This window comes from Carassius auratus, unplaced genomic scaffold (assembly GCF_003368295.1).
Source record: "Carassius auratus strain Wakin unplaced genomic scaffold, ASM336829v1 scaf_tig00025223, whole genome shotgun sequence".
Classification (NCBI taxonomy): domain Eukaryota; kingdom Metazoa; phylum Chordata; class Actinopteri; order Cypriniformes; family Cyprinidae; genus Carassius; species Carassius auratus.
Genome location: NW_020525401.1, coordinates 32,145 through 47,257, shown reverse-complemented (window position 1 = coordinate 47,257; position 15,113 = coordinate 32,145). Strand labels below are relative to the sequence as shown.

Sequence of the window (15,113 nt, the reverse complement as noted above, 5' to 3'; positions counted from 1 at the left end):
ATTTAGAATAAAATAAATATAATTGTATATAAAATATATTGTATTAAACAAGTAATTTGACAAAGCTTTGACTTTTTTATTATATAATAGGGATATATTTTCTTCAAAGTTTTTTTTAACCGTATAAGCCATTATAGGAGACAAAGTCTTGAGGCTTTAAAAAACAGTATCTGCAGATATAGACTTAGGCAACTTGGGTTTCAGAGGGAGAGCTTGCAGTGGACGAGAATCTGCAAAAGGACTAAACTGCAAACCAGGAACAAAAGTGAGTAAAGCAGTCTTCTTAAACATCTGATTCTGTGTAAATGTAAATATGGAAAAGTTTCAAATCTAAAAAGTATTAATGACACCTTAATGTAAAGTTTAAAAAAAAATCTGAAAGTTTTTGCTTGAAAATTATTAAGAACAAATCTGAGTACAAACAAAAATGTAGCATTCATTTCTATTTGTACAGGGGTGGAAAAATGAATACATATCTTGATTGTTTGATTTCTACATGTAGGCGGGAATGAAACACCCTTTTCTGCTAATTGTGGCATTACCATTTTTTCCTCAGTTTTGCGTGGCTAGTACTTCACTGCTGCAGTTGTTTTGATGATTAACGCATTTATTGAAACTACATCTCTTTTTTTATTCAAACAACCATACTAACGAATGGAGCAGAGTCTAGACGGGCTTTCTTCTGTGTAGACCTAAATTCAGTTTAGCATGAGTTGTGTTTCGCAGGGTTTGATGGCTGTCACATCTTAGCCTCCTCACTTAATAATAAAAAAAGTAAAATTAATTAAATTAATAGTTGAATTAATTTGAGACTTCAAATTCCTCATTTGTAAGTCGCTTTGGATAAATGCGTCTGCTAAATGACTAAAAAGTAAAAATGTAGACAAATTAAATTAAACAGAATCACTTTTTTATATGTTTGGTTGTCTGTGTTTTTGATAATGAACAGGCTGCGATATCAAATGAGCAAAGCCAGAACTGATATGATGGGTGAGTGTGCGAGCTGACATGTTCATTTATAGTGATACAGATTATAGTGATACATCATTTGAAATGGAAAAACATTTAAATATATGGACATCCAAAATGACAGTAAATTCATGGCTTTGAAAAATAAAGAAATAATACAATGTGGTGCTTTAGCCTCCTTGAAAGTCTTTCTGGCACATGCCCAGACACAAACATGAACCAAAACACAGCTCGTGTGCTTATTTTTAGAAGTCTACCTACATTTAAATCATTGCATGGTAAATGCATTATATAAGTGACTTTGGAATAAATTACACCATGAACTTTATTTTTTTACAAATCGTAAAAAGGTAAAAGGTTAAGGTAAGTGGTTGCAAACAATTTATTTTAGCTACATTTAAATAAACAAATTAATCTGAAGGTTAGTGAAGTAAATTAGTTTATTTAAATGTAGCTGAAATAAATTGATTTAAAAAAATCAATTTCATCTCATGTGCAGAAATCGGATATTCAAGCTGAATATTTCTATTTTTTGTCATTCCTGGAAAAAAAGAAAAGAAAAAGAAAACTAGCATAATATTTTTTTTTCTTTTTTAAATTAATAAATAAAAAAATGAAATAAAAGAACAATTTTTACTTTTTTTCTTCTTTCAATGTTAGAAAACGACATACACAGATTAGAAAAGTGTACTGAATTATTTTTCAGTATAGCAGGCAGAATATTCAAAAGCCAAAATATAAAGTATATATCTATTGTAGCAACAATCACTTTCTGGGGAATAATTAACTCAAATGAAGTGAATATTCATGAGTCTATGAATATAACGTGCTTATTGCTTACAAATATTAAATTACCTAAAGAGGTAATATTTAATCATTTAAAGGTAACCTTTACTAGAATTAATTTAAGTTATCTAGACAATCTGTTCGTCCAGCGAACTGGAAGCTAGACTTCCTTATCAAAATTCAATAAAAATACCCTTCTTACAAACTCCAAGAAATATTAATCTTCTGATCAGGAAAAAACAATATTTTCTGTGTCTGTACTACTAAGATTACTGAAATTAATTAATATAAAAACAAAGCTCGTAGCGTAGATCACACGATTCAAGGACTTCGATCTCAATGAGCAATAACACAATTCAATTCAAGCAAATTATAGGATTTAATAGAAACAGACTAAAGAGTACATAACTACAATTCACATGGAGTAAATATGAGTATATAGCAAAACGAAAATACAATTTAAACAAGGTAAACGAACAAGAATAATATTGAGATAAATGAGAGAGAGAGATAAAGAGAGAGAGAGAGGGAGAGAAAGTGAAAGTGAAAACCAATCTCAGCGTGACAATTTCAAACAGTTAACTTTGCAAGAGACCCCAAGTCATTGAATAATTTCACAAACATGGAATAGCCTAGACAACCTTAAACAGCAATTTTATTTGCGATAAAAGAAAGTACTTGCTTTGATCTGGCTCTTGTGCGTAGCTGTGCTCAAATTGTCCGTCCGTGCTTTCCAGAGCAGATGATGCGTGAGCTCGATGGTTAACGCGAAGGTAAACTTTGCCAAAAGATGATTAGACTTAAGTTTGTTTGGCTCGTGAAGACAATTGAACGAAGTCAAATATCCGAAGACAATAAAGAAAAACTAAAATGAAATGAAAAGTAAAGAAGAATAAACGGAGAACTTCTTGAAGTCCAGTTGCAAAGCTGGGAACCCCTTTTCTCTCTGGCGGAATGCCAAGAATACCGGTTTCCCTAAGTTTTACGTAACCCTAGGTTCACACCTATTTTTGAGTATGAGCCAATGAAGTGTAAACAAACTGAGGCGGGAAAAATCTTCTTTGTTTGCTGATCTCCGCCCACTGGTCTAATTTATGGCGATGACAAAATTAAACATTTTTCTTAAGCAAGATCGTTCCTCTGAAACAATGCATCTTTTTGTAATTTGCTATCAAGATTCGTTACAGTCGTGTTTTTACGATTATACAGACACCAAGAACTATGATTTTATCCATCAAGTATACAGAGATATTTAGTTATTCTTAACTAAATGCATATAAAGTTTGCATTAAACACACAGTAACATTCATATATTCCACTATGCCTCATACATACATTTGAGCACAAAAAGGGAGACATTAAAATACATTTAGAGGTAGTTTTAAAAAGAAGTGTCCATGGGCTAGCAAAATTGCTTGTGCCTGTTTGTGAATGTGTGTGCGTCTTTTTCGCTGGAATGTGGGATCGAAAGGCGGGGGTGTTTGTCTTCCCTTTTGAAGTTCGATATCGCATCTCTGAATAGTTTCCAAGGTGTTATATCTCTCATCCACGCCAGGACGTTGCCGTCATGCTGGCGCCCAGGGTGGTGAGTTATGTTGTAAGAGGGTTGTAAAATGAAGGTCCTTGTTTTTTCTTTAACTCACGTTCTGGTCTTTGAGTGTAGAATGTGTCAAAGAGTCAGGATTCATTAATATGGAACAGATGGTTGAATACCATCCGCTCATTGGTGTTACACTATTTTTACTTGTGATTTTAAAATATCTATATTTTCTTTTTTAATCATTATTTTTCAAGAAAAACAGTCATCAGCCACTATCACAGGAAAAAACTGGCCATTGTCCGGGTGAGTACATTATCAGTTTTTTTTTACATTTGAATAATGTATAATACTGTACTACACAATATTATTCTTAATCAAATAAATGCAAGTTTGGTTGATATAAGAAACATTTTTCAAAAACATGATGTTTGAAATGTAGATCTCATCTCATTATGTAGTGAATATACAATTCCTGATACTTGATAAATGATGTCAAACATTTTTCCATATTCAAGAGATCTCTAAGAAATCAGGTTAATTAAACATTTGTTGAATAGCATTTAACAAACAAACAATAAATGCATTTATAAATAAATAAAACAAATGAAATTAATACACGCCTGTGCAAGATCACTTAAATGTCGAATGATTCTTACACCTGTTTCACACATACTCTGTATGCAGTCTGTGTGCGTTATGTATGTGGTGCAAAAGCAGCACAGACTCATTGTGCTTTCACACAGGACGTGTTTGCAGTCCGCTACTGATCTGCGGCGGTTTAAGCCACAAACACAACATTTGTCCATTATTTTGATTTCAAATCATTTTAAAAAATATATATTTTTCGGCATTGTGACTCTTTTATCACAGAGCAGTTACAATATTCCATAATCATAGACATTAGTTTAAACTCAATAAATATAAACAACATATTATTCATGCATTTGACTTCTAGGTTTGTATAATAAGCTGCTCAAGCAAGCGGCAAACCATTTTAACTTAACTTAAGCATACTTTTCTTGTTAGGAAATCGCCCATATTTAAAATTGAAACACCACTGACAGAAACAGTCGTCTCTCGTGCCTTTTGCATTAAAATATTTATTACAAGCAATCCCACTGATCTTATTGAACTTTTTTTTTCTGCTTCCATAAAACCATATTTTCTGCTTTCATAAAATCTATATTATGTTGCCTTGTTTCTCTAAAGTTGCTCTTTTTCTTGTTTTAAATCTAGCCAAAACCCATGTGTTGCATGTGAAACACAGTAGGCTTTAATTAGTACACATTTATTGTGAAATGACTGCATTTCCATGTCAATCCATGTTCATTTTTCGAACAAAGCACTGTCACTATAATTCAGCTTGTGCAGCACAGCAAAAATAGACTCGGTACGTAAATGATCGCTGCACTGCTGCTGACGCACCGCTCCTGGACCACACTGATGGACCACAACTGCCTGAAGTGTGAACGCTGGAATCCATTAAAATACGCACTGCAGACGGAGTATGTGTGAAACAGGCGTTAATCATATCACCATCCAGTAACTACATTACTTCAAATTTTAAATGAAGGGTATTTGCTTTTACATAAAATTAAAAGGTTACCATTTAGATTTATTGTATTAACAATAGAGGCTATACAGTAGGGCCTCAAAAGGTGCATGTAACAAAAGGTGATCAATGAACTCTAAAAAAGTAAATAGTGAATGTTTAACATTCTCTTAATTGTCTAAATAAATTAGGCTAATTGCAAGAGTTATATATTTAAATTGAAGTTTGTACAAAAACAAATAAAAATAAAACTGTTCTCCTTTGGTTCTCCATGTGCAAGGATGTGAAAAAGGCAGAAATCAATAGCACATTAATGCTAAAATGCAGAATGAGTTATTTTATGAATGTAAATAATTTTTCTTTCATGTTTGTATTTTACAATCTCGTATAAGTGCACTTTATTCACATTTACTTGTGCATTAAATTACAAACAAAGAATACATCAGCTTTTACCTTATATTGCGATCTCGATTTGCAGAATAGCAATTTTAATAACCTATCGAGAGACGTTCTGAAGAGTAATGCATACATGCATGTAGTTTTACAGCTTTTAATCTCCTTTTTCATGACTTAAATGACAGAACTATGACAGTGTATGGTCTTAGTTTCTTGCACACTTTATTTATGATATAAGTGATATAGTGTCACGTTTATGTTCATGGTTGGTTCCTTTTTTCTTTATTTGGTCATGTTCCTGTGTACATTAGATCCTCTGCTCATTGTCTAATAATTTGTCAGCCTGTATCACCTGTTCTACCCCCATCTATTTTAGTTCCTGTGTTTTCCTTTCGAAAGGGAACTCTACACTGTGTCCTCTAGAGGGGTAGTTGGCTCCAGCGTGACCGGTGTCTGAAGCATGAATGAAAAAATGAAAATGAACTTGACATTTGCAGGTGGCAGCCTATGATATAAACAATAAGCGAGTGCAGGTATAAAAGAGAACCTGCGGAAAAACCTCTTTGTCTTCAAGCCTTATGTATGGGAGCACATGCTTTTGAATCATGAGAGAGAAGAATGCGCTGACTGTTTGCATTTGTGGAACTACTAGAGCAGAGGTCTGTACTTGAGTTTTTGTCAGCGTTTGCACGAGCGCATTCGTCTCTAGGGGGAGATGAACAAGCTTAAAGGGTTAGTTCACCCAAAAATCTAAATTATAAATAAATAAATGTATGCATTTAGCAGACGCTTTTATCCAAAGCGACTTACAGTGCATCCAGGCTATCAAAGGATGTCACTAATAACTCACCCTCATGTCGTTCCAAACCAGTGAAACCTCGGTTTATCTTCAGAACACAGTTTAAGATATTTTAGATTTAGTCCGAGAGCTCTCAGTCCCTCCATTGAAACTGTGTGAATGGTATACTGTCCATGTCCAGAAAGGTAAGAAAAACATCATCAAAGTAGTCCATGTGACATCAGAGGGTCCGTTAGAATCTACATTTTCGAGGGTCAGCATCGAAAATACATTTTGGTCCAAAAATAGCAAAAACCTACGACTTTATTCAGCATTGTCTTCTCTTCCGTGACTGTTGTGAGAGAGTTCAAAACAAAGCAGTTTGTGATATCCGGTTCGCAAACGAATCATTCGATGTAACCGGATCTTTTTGAACCACATGAATATCATTGTGATTTACACCAGAGAAGACAAAGGGCTGCATAATGAGCTGCATAATGAGCCTCTCATTCAGCTTTGCCACTGTGAGTGAGGAGTTGCAAGAAAGAATGTGAGAACAAAATAAAAGTATATAATTTTATGTTTGTAGTTTATTAAGAATATATTTAATTATCCCACAACATAATTTAATATCCACTTGGGGGAGCAGTTAAACAGTTTATTAGGAACAATCAAAGCTGACTTTCAAACAAATGTTTTTGCATCCTTACTCCAGTCACACAATCCTTCAGAAATCCTTTTAACAATATTATTTTCTATTTTTCAAAAAAACCCAATTTATTATTATCATCATTATTATTTTTATTATTATTAATGTTGAAAAGAGCTGAGAATATTTCCAAGTTTTTTTAGGGGGAATAAATTGAAAGAACTGCATTGTTTTTACATTTGTTAGAGTTATCTCTATTTGTTACATTTATATTATTTACATCAAGCTTTTGAATGGTATAGTATTATATTATTAATACTTATTCCTTATTCCTTACTTATTCCTCTCATCGCGAAGCAAACAGTAAAATAAAATAAAAACTTGAAGAACAGTCTGGCTGCTTTTTCTTCTGTGTGGGCGTATTCAAGCCGCGCGCTTCAGTTTGAATCTGAATAGAGCGTTCAGAGCGGGGGCGTGGTCACATTAAATATAATGAAGGGAGATGTGAAAAACAGACATCGCGTTGTTTTCATATGGATTACTTTATCTCAGAATATTTGTTTTCAGCAGCACTTGTTTAGTTTAAAAGTAGACATGTCAGGCTTTCTATAGATATCTCTCTTAATTTTAATGACGTGTTTGTCAAAGAAGATCAGCGCAGACAAAGGCTGCAGACAGCGCACCTTGTTTGTTATCTTTATTTTATAAGTGCACAAAGGTTTTTTGTTATTATGTCTGTATCCAAAAAAAACTAGACCCTTTACAGATTCGATTGATGTATTGCTCTTCTCTCTACGATTAAAACTGAGAGTGTAATTTAAGTTCTTTTCGGGGTTATCAGGAGAAAATGACTCAAAACGCATATATGCGTTAATCGACTCGAAAGGGTTAATCTATAGCTGTATTTATCTGAGATACTAAACACATGATAAACATTTGGACTGCTGTGTGTGTATTTGAGTGCTGAGAACTGCTCGCATGCTGTATATGAGAACTGAGGAAGTGGAGCGTGTGCGCGCGAGAGAGAACACTTCTGTTAGCATGATTTTGCCTATCCCGCCTTCACTAACTTTAAGTTAATCAACAACGAATTGTGACTCCTGGGATAAACGGGATATCTGGTTACCTTACCCCTACCCCTTTTTGTTTTACAGTTATTTCAGGTTGTGAGGCTCTCTGTGAGGCTCCCCAATCAGCTGTTTTTGAGCCTAGTAGCTCCCCTCCCTTTAAGGCTCGCTATGCTGAGATCACAGTTCTTAGTGCTCTCTCAACAGAGCTCTGTAGCTGTTAGGTTGTTAGGCTTTTGTTGGCCTCCTTGATAAGTCGCTCTTTAGGTTGAACTTTCAAGTACTCCCCTCATTTGAGGGCCTTCATACCAATTACCACACTTAGGAGCATGGTTAGTACTCCTAGCTTAGTACTCTCGCTTTTGAGTCATTATGCATTGTAAATGCAGGTGCTCCCAAGAGCTCCGCTTATGCAGTAATATGTAGTAATAGATAGTAACAGGCTGAGGCATCCACTCTTAAGAGCTCCTAAACTAGGATTGCATGTTGTCAGATTTCCTATTGTTTAAGAGAGTTGTTCTGCTTAAATCCCCACTCTCCAGAGCTCTGTTTAGACAGTACTATTGGTATATAGGCTCCTTTTTTTGTGAGCTTCACTAACTGCCTCCAGCACTGAGTGTTGTCAGGTCGCCTCTTGTTCTAGAGAGTCATCATGCTGCAGCCTCCACTCTTAAGAATTTCTCTACAGGGCTGATTGTTGTTAGGCTTCCTCTCATTTGAGAGAGTCATCCTGCTGAAGCCCCATTCTGCATAGCTCGGCTTATATGCAATATCAATGTGTAGGCTCTTTCTTGAGCTTCACAAACTGCCTCTGGTGTTGAGTGTAGCCAGGTCTCCTGTCAATCTAGAGAGTGGTTATGCTGAGACCTCCACTCTTAGAGTAACTTACTTTGGTGGGTGAGCTAGTCTGTGGTGGTGAGCATTGAGCCTGTCTGTAGAGGTTTGTGGCTCAGGTTCGGGCAGGGATGATCTTCCTTGAGTCATTGACTTGACCATTTGGAGTCGATTAACACGTAAATGCGTTATGAGGCATTTTCTCCTGATAACCCCGAAAATAACTTAAATTACACTTTCAGTTTTGATCGTACAGATAAGAGCAATACATCAATTGATTCTGTAAAGGGTCTACTTTTTTTAATACAGACATAATAACAACAAAACTTTGTGCATTAATAAAAAACATAACATACAGGGCGTGCTGTCTGAAACCTTAGTCTGCGGCGATCTTTATTTAGACACGCGTCATGAAAATGAACTGTAACTCAGTGAATACTCAACGAAGAGACATAGAGAGATATATCTATAGAAAGCCTGACACGTCTACTTTTAAACTAAACAAGTGCTGCCAAAAACAGATATTCTGTGATAAAGTAATCCGTATGAAAACAACGCAATGTCCAGTCTTTCACGTCTCCCTTCATTATCTCTAATGCGACCACGCCCCCCACGCTGAACGCGCTTTTGAGATGATAATGTTTAACTGAAGCCTGCAGCTTGAATATGCCCACAACAGAAGACAACGCAGCGAGACTGTTTTTCAAGTTTTTTTTATTTTACTGTTTGCTTCACGATGAGAGGAATAAGACATAATTCACCCCAAAAAAATGTGATGTGGTTGGGGATTTGAGAAATGGATTTCCTCAGAAAAAAGAATGAAGCACTTTATTCAGCAGAGATCATAAACATGAGTAAGTCTCTTTTTATTCATTTATATACTTGTACTAGTTTTCACATAACGTGTAAACATTTTACTAGTTAGACATTTTCCAAACTATAATTCCTGACTAAATGTATAATCAAGTGAAATATTATGAAGTTTCAATAACAATATAAAATACTATACCATTCAAAAGCTTGATGTAAATAATATAAATGTAACAAATAAATGTAATAAACCATTCTGTTTTTTCAATTTATCCCCAAAAACCTGAAAAAAATATTCTCAGCCCTTTTCAAAATTAATAATAATAATGATAATAAAGTAATAATAACGATAATAATAAATGTAAATGTTTTTTTTTTTTTTTTTTTTTTTTTTACAAAATAAGATTGTTAAAAGGATTTCTGAAGGATTGTGTGACTGGAGTAATGATGCAAAAAATTCAGTTTGAAAGTCAGCTTTGATTGTTCCTAATAAACTGTTTAACTACACTTGCAAGTGAGTATTAAATTATGTTGTGGGATAATTAAATATACTACAAACATAAAATTATATACTTTTATTTTGTTCTCACATTCTTTCTTGTATCTCCTCCTTCTCAGTGGCACAGCTGAATGAGAGGCTCATTATGCAGGCCTTTGTCTTCTCAGGTGTAAATCACAATGATATTCATGATAGTTGACGCCTACTCACATATGACTTTTACAAACAAAAAGTGTCTTAGAAAATTTAAATCAATATATTGTTTTCTGTAAGTGAGTAAACAAGATGATTTTCACATAATTTAGAAAGAAAAATTATAGGCTACAAGCTCTCGTTCTCAACAGTCCCCAGAACCAATATTCTGTATGTGTTTTATGGCCTTATTCAAGTGATTCAACATTATCAGTTTTTCACTAACCACGCATAACATTTTTTTTCCGCAAAAACAAAATCATGTACATAAATGCTACTCACATATTATTATAGCCCAGTTTGTGCTGATTACAGTGAGATTAGACTTTAGCCATTTAGATATTTATAAGCAACTGAAAAAAGCACAAATGTCAGGGCATGACAAAACTTCTCCAGGTCCCAAAAATACCCTTAGACCTCAGAGGATTAAAGATTGCAGTTATTTGGGCACTCATCCCTCAGCATGGCATTGTTGGTATACCGTTCCCCTAGCGCCCTCTAGAGGATGCAGCGTGGAGTTCCCTTTTGAAAGGGAACGTGTCAGGTTACGCATGTAACCATGGTTCCCTGAGAATAGGAAACGAGACTCTGTGTCCCATTGCCATGGTTTGGTCATTCCTGCCTGACTCTCCTTCAGAAGTGGATGACGTTTTCCGCAGGCTCTCTTTTATACCTGCACTTTTTTCATTGTTTACGTCACAGGCTGCCGCCTGCCAATGTCAAGTTCATTGTTGTTTTTCATTCATGCTTCAGACACCGGTCACGCTAGAGGCACACCCCCCAGCCCCCTTTAGAGGACACAGCGTTCTCATTCCCTATTCTCAGGGAACCATGGTTACATCTGTAACCAGAGACATTTATGTTATGCCTGTGAACAAGTACCTTCTTTGAGTTCCCTATTAATTCTAAAAGTGGATTATTCGCCTCATCTTAGTCTTCCTTACTGCTGCTAAGTGACACAGGAAAGTTTGTGCACATCTGAAAAGACTACTGTTTGTTGTGGTCATAAAGATGGCAGTTCTGCATAGTAAACACAAACACATTTCTTGTCAAGAAAAAGAAAAGAGAGACAAAATTTAATATTTTTTAGCTTTCACACGTTCCTTGGATGCTCTCATTTCCCAAGTTGTGCTTCCCTTAATCTAAGGCTAATAAATGTATTTCACAATCTGGGTCATTATTTAATACAAAACCACACATAATGTTTCTTCTGTATCTGTGATGAAACGGCGGAGTCAGTTAGATCCATCTGCAGCAGTTTATTAATACAGGTGACTAGGCAGAGAACAGCTAACATAAACTCTGGCTGGCAATGAAAGGGAACTCAAGCAGACGTTCGTAGAGAACTCAGATAATCTAATCAATCAGGTTTCAAAGTCCAGAGATAATAACAATACAGACCAGGGGTAAATCAAAACTTCACAAAATAACAAAGGGGAGAGCAGTCCATATAAAGGGGAGAACACAAGTTGCAGGTGAAAATACTGCAGGTATTCAAGGTAATCAAGATAATTAAGCAGGGTTAGACGGGGATGATTGGGGAGAGAGACACTGGGAAATGCACTCCTAATATTCAGGAGAGAGGGATCTGATGCCGCCAGAGGAGGGCGTAGCAGACCGTTCCATGACAGTATCTCTGTCACTCACTCAGATATTTAGTTAAGATGAGTGCTGTCTGTCAGAGTCTTTAATCAGTTCTGTGAATGACTGTATGATCATTCTTTATAAAGTAGCAACAATGTTGTTTCTAAAGTACAGATAGTATTAAATTAGTATTTTCACCCCAAAAAAGGGTTTTAAGCCAGTTATTGATATATTGTGATGTAGTGTGTAAATAGAAAATATCAGTTTATATTTCCAAACAAATTTTCCAAATTTTCATTTGCCATTAATTTTAATAATAATCCAGTGAGATTTGAATGCACAGTCAGTCTGACAACAGCTAGCGCTCCGGTTTGTCTCAGTTTCATGTGTTTCTTTGTGTGATCACAAACAGACTCGATGATGGTGAGATCAGGTCTTCATGTGGAGCACCGGTTGTTATTGATATTGAGAGAGTGAATTTGTGTAAAAAAAAAAAGTTTTGTACATGTTTAAATCATGCTTTCACCTGAGAATATTCAGTATCTAGAAGCAACAAACAAGTTCCTTGAGAACTATAACTTCCTGCTCATGTCCACTGCTGTCATCATAGCCTTCACATTATTTCTGATCCTTCTCTTTCAAGCTAGCTAAATAGGCTATGTTTAACATGTGAATTCTTGCTAAATATGCAGTTTTATTATGGGCTATTGGTCTGAATTGTACTCGTGTGTGTCAGTGCTCTTGGAGCGAGTGAAAACCACAATGCTCTGACTTTTAAAATATCTGCTTCATTCAAAATCACACCACTCTGCTTCACTCACATACTCTGATTGGAAATCACAGGTATCCTCTATTAGGTTTCAGTGATCACAATTTTTGTAACGTATGTGCTCGTGATTAAATATGTATTCACTTTTGTTGCAATACTTCCATGCATGCAGAAACGATGCAACTGGTGATACAATTTTAAATCATTTGATATTTTAGTGATTCTTCATAGGGGTGTTCACTTCTTTTCTATAGTGTAATTATTAATAAATAATAATTATTATTATTAATTTTCTTCAACCAGCAGTGGAAAAAGCTCAGAAAAAGATAATGAGACCATGCCAGTCTGCAGTTAACAACAATCAAAAAATGTCAAGAGAAATTGCAAGCAGCAAAACCGTGAGAAAAGACTACAGCAATGGAAAGGGCTTAAGTGTTGCACATGATATAAGGAACAACTGGAGCAGAAAAATAGAAGGTGGAAGCAATGAAAACCTACCCATGTTTAAACTCAATCTGGATGAAACAGGGCAGAACAGCGATGGATTCTGCAGAAGAAGCACATTTGGGAAAAACATCACAAAAGAGAATAAGACCATTATGATGATCGGAGCCACAGGTGCAGGAAAAACCACTCTGATTAACACCATGATCAACTACATTATGGGAGTGGAGTGGAAAGATGACTTTCGGTTTGTGCTGATAGATGAAGGAAAGCACAAATCTCAGGCTGAAAGTCAGACATCAGAGATCACAGCATATCAGATTAATCACATGGATGGTTTCCGATTCCCATATTCTCTGACCATTGTGGACACACCAGGCTTTGGTGACACCAGAGGAATCTCACATGACCAGAAAATCACAGCACAGATTCAGGAGTTCTTCTCTGCACGTGGAGGGATCGACTGCATTGATGCTGTGTGTTTTGTAGTACAGGCTTCACTTGCCCGTCTAACACACACACAGAAATATGTCTTTGACTCCATTCTTTCCATATTTGGGAAGGACATTGCTCAGAACATCCTTGTGCTGGTCACCTTTGCAGATGGGAAAAGACCTCCTGTTCTCGAGGCCATCAAAGTCGCTGATGTGCCCTGCTCTACCACTGAGTCTGGAGATCCTCTTCACTTCAAGTTCAACAACTCTGTTCTGTTTGCTACCAATAACACATCAGCACATGACGAGGAGTCTGACTGTGACAACTTTGATGAAATGTTCTGGAAGTTGGGTTTTTCCAGCATGAAGAAATTCTTCACATCCCTTATCACGATGAAAACCCAGAGCTTGTCTCTCACACAAGAAGTCTTAAAAGAGCGAAAGCAACTAGAAGTGCATGTGCAGGGTCTCCAGCCCCAAATAAATGCTGGTCTGACAAAACTGGACGAAATCAAGAAGACAAGAGCTGCTTTGGAGCAGCACAAGGCTGAGATGGATGCAAACAAGGATTTTGAATATGAATTAGAAGTAACTGTCCCAAAACAGATTAAAAACAACACTAGCTACTACTTAACCAACTGCCAAAAATGTTTCTTCACATGTCATGATACATGTGTTTATGCAGATGACCGTGATAAACATAAGTGCTATGCTATGACAGATGGAAAGTGTAGGATCTGTCCTGGAAAGTGTCCCTGGGATGTGCACTTTAATCAGATGTACAAATGGGATTATGTCTCAGAAAAGAGAAAGGAAACTTATCAGGATTTAAAAAAGCGATTTGAGGATGCGCATGGACAGGTCATGTCAAAAGAAAAGATCTTTGAAGAGCTTGAAAAGGAGTTTCAGGTTGTCCAGGATATTGTGGCTAAACTAATAAAGGGATCTCAAAAGTCTTTGGAGCGGCTTCAGGAAATTGCCCTCAAACCCAATCCTCTGTCGACCCCCGACTACATTGATCTGATGATTGAGTCTGAGAAACAAGAGGCTAAGCCTGGATTTCAAGATCGCATTCGGTCTTTAAGAGAAGTCAGGGAGAAGGCAGAGATCATCAGTAAGGTTTCCACAGGAAGAGTGCTTCTAGATGATTGGAAGGATTACAAACCTGAAATAAGAAAAAGAGAAAGATCCTTTAATCCAAGGGTTCTTTTGCCAAGGCTCATTAATTACATTCAGGACGTAAGCAGCACATGGTGATGTAGTTGCACACAACTATGTAATTTATGATGTAGAACATAAATCTCCAATGCAAACTGAACTATCATTTAAATATGGTATCAAATGCAGCTGTTAGATTGAGCAAAATAAGGATAACTATTTCAGAATCAGAATTCCCAGTGAACTTAATTTTAATATATGCTTTAACCATGATAGATAAATAGGTTCGAAACTTTTAAATTAACTCTGATGATTTAAATCTGAATAAAGTTGTTACTTTACTTTATTTACAAAAAAACCGGCAAAAAAATAAATAAAATAAAATAAAATAATAGTGAAAAAAAAAAAAAAAATATATATATATATATATATATATATATATATATATATATATATATATATATATATATATTTTTATTATTACTATTATTTTATTTTATTTTATTTATTTTTTTGCCAGTTTTATATATATATATATATATATATATATATATATATATATATATATATATATATATATATATATATATATATATATATATATATATAATTATTATTAGCCTATAGGCAATTAGTAGGAGCAGAAAAAAAT

General features: G+C 35.3%; 1 protein-coding gene across 1 annotated transcript; it reads left to right on the top strand.

Annotated features, from left to right (window-relative positions):
• The first annotated feature begins 212 nt into the window (after nucleotides 1-212).
• On the top strand, nucleotides 213-14,731 carry LOC113078309 (uncharacterized). Its single transcript, XM_026250629.1, has 3 exons — nucleotides 213-265; nucleotides 3,550-3,598; nucleotides 12,729-14,731. The coding sequence occupies exon 3, from the start codon at nucleotides 12,755-12,757 to the stop codon at nucleotides 14,558-14,560; it is 1,806 nt and encodes a 601-aa protein (XP_026106414.1). The 5' UTR covers nucleotides 213-265; nucleotides 3,550-3,598; nucleotides 12,729-12,754; the 3' UTR covers nucleotides 14,561-14,731.
• The last annotated feature ends 382 nt before the right edge of the window (nucleotides 14,732-15,113 follow it).